This window comes from Balearica regulorum, chromosome 5 (genome assembly GCF_011004875.1).
Source record: "Balearica regulorum gibbericeps isolate bBalReg1 chromosome 5, bBalReg1.pri, whole genome shotgun sequence".
Lineage (NCBI taxonomy): Eukaryota > Metazoa > Chordata > Aves > Gruiformes > Gruidae > Balearica > Balearica regulorum.
This window is the reverse complement of record NC_046188.1, coordinates 69,098,448-69,106,848: the sequence shown is the minus strand read 5'-3', so window position 1 is coordinate 69,106,848 and position 8,401 is coordinate 69,098,448. Positions and strand designations below refer to the sequence as shown.

The following is an 8,401-nucleotide window of genomic DNA, read 5'->3' as shown; positions in this document are numbered from 1 at the left end:
ATATCTACCAGTGACGGACACTAGCAGCCTCTGCTCCAATCTACCCAAGAGATTATCCTATCCTAAAAAATAGTCGTTTCTATCAAATAGAATTCTTCTTGGGTGATGTAGCAGTTATTTCTTCTCTTCACAAGCAGCAAAAACTTATTTATTCCCCCTCTTTCTTCAGGTCCCTTTATGTACTTGGGAACTGTTATGTATTTCCCCCTTCAACTTCCACAGAAGTTTGCAGCCTCATGTCTTTATTCCTTTGCCTGTCGGCGAGATTTTCTAGACTTTGATCGTTGCTGTTGCTCTCTATGGTGCTCATCTTTTTGGAAACACTGTGCAGTGCCAGACACCACACTTCAGGCGAGACATTGCCAGTGCCAAGATGACAAATGCCAGTAATGCCATTTGTATACATCATTCTAAGATGCTTAAGTCCATTTTCAGGCTTGGTTTAAGTACCTCCTGACCTGCTAGGTCATTTAGCCTCCAAATGCATTGTTCTTTTGTCATCTTTGTCTTTAATCCATTACTAGTCTCCTGAACACCGTAGCCGTCATTCAACAAAGTCAAATAGCAACACGTATCAGTGAGCTTAACAGCTGAATTACTTGAGAATCCAGATAACTTACAGAGGGTGTTCTTTTTCCTTCAAGTATTTGGACAAAGACTGGTGGCCAGTTTTATCCTTCCTTGATGTCAGTGGTTGTGGGGTCACGTAAAGGCTCCCCACTTAGATGACAAAAGAAAATCCCTAAAGCCATTTGTAAGTGGCTTGATTTTTTTTTTTAAGTAGTTCCTTGATGCTGTCAGTGAGTAAAAATTGCAAGAGAATGCCCCAAAATCATGAGAGGAGGTTAAAAAAAAATCACTAAAAAGAAAGTATTTTAAGAATTAAAAATAATTGAGAATTAGAGATTATTTCTGTTCACTTTCTTTGTAAGCCTAGAGTTAGACAGCTCAGTAGCCATGCCCTGGTAGTCCTCAGAGATAATCTTCTAGAGGGATTAGCTCCACAAAAAGACAGTCAGGCACTGGAAGAGGAGCCCAGCAAGGCTGTGCAGCCTCCATCCTTGGAAGTCTTCCAAGACCTGACTGGAGAAAGCCCTGAGCAACATGATGTGAAATCCGTGTTGAAACTGCGTTAAGCAGGAGTTTGGAGGCAAAGGTATCTTGAGGTTCTTCCAACCTGAGTCTGTGAGCAGCCTGACTTTGTGATCTTTTTCTGACTGTGCTGAAGAGCCAGGACCTTTGCACAGACCTCCATGCATACTATGTGATGTAATAACAGCAATGCTAAATCAGCCAGCGTGCTGAACAAGATGTGCTGGTACATCCGTGCATCCAGGCAGGACGCTTCGCTATTCTGCCACTGCTCTCTGCTGGCATAGTGTGGCAGAGCAGCTCCTGGATGTGTCTTCTTTACGGCCCTTTGGAGTGTTTTCTGTTTACCCTACCTCTTTGCTTTAATAGATGCTCTCAGGTGACTCCTGTGCATCCCTTCTCCTCATGTTTGCAGCAATTGTGTTGCTGCTGCCAGTGAGGCGAAGAGTGCAGCAGCCCCAGGTGGAGCTGAGGGTCAGATAACTGCTCCCCTTTCCACGCCATGGCCCCAGGCAGGAAGAAAAGGAAGGAAGAAATGCTACAGAGGAGAAGCCCTTGCTGAATTGCCACTTGCCCTCTGGCCAAATCTATGTTGGCGTAAGCTGCTGCCTACCAAAAGGCTGTGCAAGCCAGTGATGTCCTCCATGGAAGGAAAATGGTCCTCCCTAGATGACAGCATCCTGGAGAAAGCAGACCTGCAGGACAAGAAGGGTTCGGTTCTAGTCCCAGCCTTTTCCCCAGATGGTGTGGTGCACCCAGGGTGCTCACTTCAATGTCATAGAGGCAAACCCGCAGCCACCAAAGTTGCTGCTTATGCTGCAGGGGCCTGGCAGGAGCTGAAGCCACCAATGCTTTCCTTGGGGACATAAGGCTGTGAGTTGTGTGGACACTAGAGCTAATGGATGGCCCTTTCAATTCCCCCAAGAGAGCTGAGGGACACGGCTGGCTCTGCAGCTGCTCCAGCAACCTCAGGCCAGTCTATGGCCAAGTGCATCCTCACAGTCAGATACTGGGGCTCATCCCACTTGGGTTTGGACATCTGACTCTAAGAACCCAAATGTTTCAGCCAGCCCTGTTACGATGGGATGAATCACCTTCAAGAAGTGGCTACCACCACTGGAGGAGGCCCTCAGAAGCACTAAAGAAGATGTATTGATTTTATAAGCAAGTGCTAAGGGACATACAGTGCATCATCTGCATTGCTCAAGAGCTTATTTCCTGAGTGTGCCTCCACCTTTTAGTTTCCCTCACCTTCAAGAAGTGACCTCCCACTGGACCCAGCTAGGAAAACAGCTGGCTACCCTGGCTGGTTTTCCTTCCAGGTTAAAGGAAATCCCAAACTGAGCTAGTCTTGGGTGTCCCATCTCTGGAGGGAACAACTATGCCCTCCATGCTCTTCACATTTGAGTTACCATCACAGAACTGGATAAAATGTGGAGAGCAGGATGTTGTGGTGAAAGCAGAGCTTGATTCTCATACAAATGAGCATAGTTGTGAGCAGACAGCATCAAGTAAGCCCATCACAAGCTCACCTGCACAAGCCAGAGGAGCACAGGGATGCAGGCAGGAACCCAAATCAAGGACTTGCAAGGAACGACCGTCCTGTCTGGGTCCCTCCAAGAGCTGTCCCAGCAGAGCCATCAGCTCCAGTGTCCAGTTGTGAAACCCATCACCATGAGGCACTGGGAGCAGCTCTCCAGATCAGGTGAGTCAGCTATTGGGACCTACAAAGTCCTGGCCAGCATGATGGTCTGTTCCAGCAACTGGAGCAGGGCTGCAGCCTCAAAAGCCCGTACGTCCAGGTGTCAGCAACTGGGGAGAGTGGGATCCAGGGGCAGCTCCTGGGCAGACTGCGTATCTGAACCCAGCTGCTGGAAAATCCACCTTTTACATATGTCTAGATACATATATAGAGACTCTCACTAGTGGACTTCCATCCTGCTCCACCAGAGAGGGGAGCAGGATGAGGCCGTCAGTGCTGTCTGTATTCATGTGGTAGCTCTGAGTGTCTGTGATCTGTGTGGCCAGCCATGTATACACGTACCTACAGATGAACCTACACACATGTATACGTCGTGTGTATGCGTACTCTGTGTGCGTGCATCTGCTGGGAATACATCTTCAGCCTCACTACCAGTTGGACCTGGGGACACGCAGCGGCAGCAGCCTCGCCTCTCTTGGGCTGTTGGATCAGGCGTGATGTGTTTCCCTCACAAAACCAGAAAAGTGAGGATATAACAGCAAATTTATTACTGTATTTTGATTTGCTTTTTCTTTAATATATACACATCCACTTTAACCAAAAAATGCAGTACAAACAAAAGTACATTTAACCTAACCGGCCGCTGCAAAGATAAACACTGATTTCCCTAAACTGACCCATTAATAAACAGTTAATGTAGTTTATTCTCCAGAAAAGCAGGAAGAAAAAGTTTTTCCCATTCAAATCCTTCTACAAAAACATATCGTCTTGAGCTTATTTTTTTCTTGCAAAGTTAAGTACATACGTAGAATTACTTATCCTTCTCACATACTATTTCTGATCTTTTGACAAATTCCCAGAAGATAAACTTCAGAGAGAAATCCCCGCAGGATGTCCTCGGGGAAATCTCACTCTGTTTCCCAGGAGCTATGATGGTTTATCCCATGAGCATGGGATCAATGGGACATCATTCTGGCCTCACAGAGACCGATGGAGCCCGTTTATTGACTTCAGCGTAATAATTGCTGAGTGTGGGTCTGCAAATAACGCAGGAGACCTTTGAAACGCGAGAGGGTGGGTGAGTTTCCGATACGAAGTCATGCTGAATGGTAAGGTGTTGACCGTCATGAGCCTCTGTTAACAATTAAATAATTTTGTGCGTGGACCAAATCTTCCAGCAACGCATGCCTGATGATCCTACCTGCCTACAATTTCACTGGGATGGAGGAGAACTATGAAAAACTGCAGAAGATCTGATGTAAGGTAGGAAAATTAAGGATCTTATTAAGAACCTAGTGATAAAGAATGCAGCAAAGATGCAGAAGAGGAGGAAAATGACAATGCACATTGAATGTACATTGAATAACACTTTTACACATGAATTCACGAGGCATTTGAGTATCACAGTAGACAATAAACACAACAAAGAAGGACTCAGTTTAGCACTGTGTTTAAATCAGATGGCTAAAGGTAGCCCCTCCCAAGTTTGTAATTTTGTCTCGTCCATGCCCCATCTTCAAAATGAAGGGTGGCAAAATTGCTCACCATTATTTTTCAGTTTTGAAAGTTTGTCTGAATCACTGGTATCCAGATAAATGCATGAGAGTCTGAAGTTTTAAGTCTAGCTGCAGACTGTAGAGGACTCTAATGTATATTAACAGGATGAGGGACTGGGGGAAGTTTTAAATCATAATCATGGGAAATATCTGCTCAGGGGTCAGTATCTGGCACTGATCACCATTCTCAAAATACTGGGGATCTCAAAACCAGAATATATACTGACAAAAGGCAGTCTGCAGACATACTTCTCAAGTGTACTTCACTGCATCCCCCTGCCAGGAGCTGCAGGAGAAGAAACATGAATAAATGAGAGAATAAACATGACTACTGGTCATCTTTGGTCAAAACGTTAAAAGTGAAAGTGTCAATCTCCAGGAGTTATTTTCATGCATGATGGTCTGCAGGGAGACAGCTGGGATTGATATCGTCTGCCTTTCAACATCTATTGTGCAAGTGTCAACGTCTGAACAGGTCATCTACCCTCTGAGGACACTCGTAGACAAGGTAGCTCAGAGGGTGAGCAAAAATACCAAGCAAAATAATTCATAATAGCTCAGAAGAGCCAATTTTGTACGTTGCCTGGGAGGCCAGATAGTCAGCTCATTTATAGCTGTGTATAGCGTGGTCATCCAAAGCAAGATGGATCTTGGTTCTAAGGGCTAAGGAATCAATGTCAGAAGGAAGGACTACTCCTAGCCTGTGGCTCAATAAAAAGATACCAGTTCCTAGACTAAAAAGCACAGCTACTGTCCCCCAGGATGTTAAATCCCAAATTACGCTTTCACCTTCTATTAACTGCAGCCTTAAGATGTTTGACATGAACTAGATGTTTGAAATACAGGAAGAATCGTCAGTGTGAACAAGGTTACATGATCACAACTGTGGATAGGACATTTATGAAGCACTTCAGGTGCCCCAAAAAAAATCCTTGTGCAGATATGGGACTTGGAACTGGAAGGGAATCAGATGTCAAAGGAGAGGTTGTGACAAACTGCTTTCTGTTAAGGACTTAAGGGAAAAAAAAACCTTCTAAGAACTGCTGATATTTCTTCCAGAGATGGCACTGTCATTGCAAGAAAAAAAATCAGCAGTTCTTACATTTTTTTCTTTTCCATTTAAATTTGAAGACAGTGTCAGCTTTTTACATTGATATTTATGAAGTGGAAATTGCGTCAGGACTTTTTTCATCCTCTTCCCTCCACATGTCTCTGCAGTGACGTAGAAATGGCTGATGAGAACTGCACCGAGGTGACCCAGTTCACCTTCTCAGGACTCACAGAGCACCCACAACTGAAGCCCATCCTCTTTGTGCTCTTCCTGGGCAGCTATGCACTGACACTACTGGGAAACTTCGGCCTGATCGCCCTGATCAAGGTCAGCCCCCAGCTTCATACCCCCATGTACTTTCTCCTCAGTAACTTGGCCTTCCTAGACATTTGCTACTCCTCCACCATCAGCCCCAAAATGCTGCTGGACCTTCCAACAAAAAACAAAGTCATTTCTTTTGCTGGCTGCCTCACGCAATTTTATTTCTATGCTGTTTTTGCCACAGCTGAGATTTACCTGCTGGCTGCCATGGCCTATGACCGGTACGTGGCCATCTCCAAGCCCCTGCTCTACGAGGTTGTCATGTCTTCTGGTGTCTGCATGAGCCTGGTAGCTGCATCCTACCTTGCAGGGTTGCTGAATGCCATCGTGCACACAAGCGCCCTGCTCCGGCTGTCCTTTTGCAGCTCTTCAGTCATCAACAACTTCTACTGTGACGGGCCACCGCTGTTTGTTGTCGCCTCCACCGACACGTGCCTCAACGAGAGATTAATGTTTGTGTTTGTGGGTTTCAACATGATGGCCACCAACCTGCTCATCCTCACCTCCTACGCCTGCATCGTGGTGGTCGTGGGCAGGATGGGCTCTGCTGCAGGCAGGCGCAAAGCCTGCTCCACCTGTGCCTCCCACCTGGCAGCCGTCATCATTTTCTACGTGTCTGCTACTTTTAATTACATGCAACCCAGTTCATCAAACTCACTGGGGAGGAAGAAAATTGCGTCTATCTTTTACACCATTATAGTCCCCATGCTGAACCCCATGATTTACAGCCTGAGAAACAAGGAGGTGAAGAATGCCCTAAGCAATTTTATCAGGAGGAAAATGTACTGCTGAAAGACGATCTCATGGTGTATTACTTTCCTTTTTTTCTCTCTCCAAGGGGAATGTTTCATGCAGGTCTCTGTTGCCTCCGAAACCATTTCGCACCTCATATGTTAGGGCTGAAAAATTAGTTAGTCTGCTCCCAAACTGTGCCCACTAACATAGCTGCATCAGTCTTGTCTCAAGTGCAAACGTTGCCCAGTTACTCAACCTCCCGTGCAATAAACACGATGCCACTGTGCAAAACAGGGTAAGTCTATGAGCCAGAGGCAGTGACGATCTAGATCTTTACACAGAATCATAGGATAGCAGAAGTTTGATGGGGCCTCTGGAGGTCACCTAGTCCAACCACCTGCTCAAAGCCAGGTCAGTCAGAGAGGCTGCCGAGAAACGTGTGTCCACTCAGGTTTTGAATATTTTTAAGGCTGGAGACCCCACAACCTTTCTGGTCTTTCTGTGCTTGATCACCCTTATAGGAATAAAGTTTTTTCTTATGTTTACATGGAATTCTATGTATTTCAATTTATATTCTCACTGGACACCACTGAGAAGAGTCTGGTTCTGTTTTCTTTATTCCCTCCAAACAGGTATTTACACACAGTGATAAGATCCCCTCTTCTCTTCTCCAGGCTGAACTATCTGAGCTCTCTCCTGGTACAGGAAGTTCTAGTCCCTTAATCCCCTTCACTGGTCCTGTTCCAGCATGTCCTTGTCTCTCTTGCACTGAGGAGACCTGGACACAGCACCCCAGGTGTGGTCTCACTGACTTGACCTGCTGGCAATGCTTTTCCAGGAGGCTTTTGACCTTCTTTGCTGCAAGGGCTGTTTCACAGTCAGCCTGGTGTCTCACTGGACACCCAGGTCCTTTCCAGCTGGTCAGCTTCCAGCCTTTACTGGTGCCTGGAGTTATTCTTCCCCAGGCAGAGGACTTGGCATTTCCCTTTGTTGAACTCCATGAGGTTCCTCTTGACCCATTTCTCCAGCCTCTCCAGGTCTCTCTGAATGGCAGCACAACCGTTTGGTGCACCAGCCACTCCTCCAGTTCTGTATTAGCCATGACCTTACTGAGGGTGTTGTAGCTGGAATTCCCATCAAAATATTTGCAGCTACTTAGAACCATCACTCTTTTTTTGTTAACCAGAACTAATTGTTTCTATTTTCCTTTTTTGTTAAGCAGTCTGACTGCAAAACATATTTCCAGAATGCTTGATGCATATGCTGAATGAGGATGAATTTTAATATCCAGTACTAAATGGAGACTACTTTAAAAGCCATGATAAAATATAAAGTTTTATTAATTCTGAACAAACTTATGTTACATATCTGAATATTTTTAGGCTGAATCATAAAATGTTGCATTAACTTATTTGCTGACCACCACTAGCCTGCAGCATAATACCTGTATAACTTCATATGCTTGAACTGAATATATTTTCTGTATATATAAAGAACACATTAAATGATCTATTAAAATTAATTTTCTGAGTCTTGCCTTAAAATAAGTTTTCTTCTCTGGATTATGTTAAGAGCCAGAGGCACTTTTTCCATTTGCCTAGTTCAGCGTACGAATATGAAACAATGATCAAAAACAAAACCTGGGGCTCTGAGCTGAAGTTAACGCTATTTCCCCTTGTGCACTGCTTTACGTATAGATACGCTGAATTTCATTGATTCTAGGATTCTGTGATTCTGTGTGGGTCACGACCCTGATGGCAACAACAGGTTGTAGTGGTCCTGACCAGCCTCACCTAGTGTTTTCTCCCCCTGCCACATGCACACTCACCCCCTCCCCTGGACTATGACACCCACCCCCACCCCCCCACCCCCCATTTTAGGGGGCCTTCACCGTAGGTGTTGTAACCGTAGGATAGGGGGCCGTAGATTGTAACCAAAGTAATA

At 45.3% G+C, this 8,401-nt stretch overlaps 1 protein-coding gene across 1 annotated transcript; it reads left to right on the top strand.

The window, feature by feature from the left end:
• The first annotated feature begins 5,578 nt into the window (after nt 1-5,578).
• Nucleotides 5,579-6,514, top strand: LOC104641049 (olfactory receptor 5J3). Its single transcript, XM_010309594.2, has one exon. It carries the CDS (start codon nt 5,579-5,581, stop codon nt 6,512-6,514), a length of 936 nt encoding a protein of 311 aa, XP_010307896.2.
• Nucleotides 6,515-8,401: the final 1,887 nt, after the last annotated feature.

Excerpts from the sequence above, each read along its gene's own strand:
- LOC104641049 (XM_010309594.2), top strand. The coding sequence starts at position 5,579 with ATGGCTGATGAGAACTGCACCGAGGTGACCCAGTTCACCTTCTCAGGA.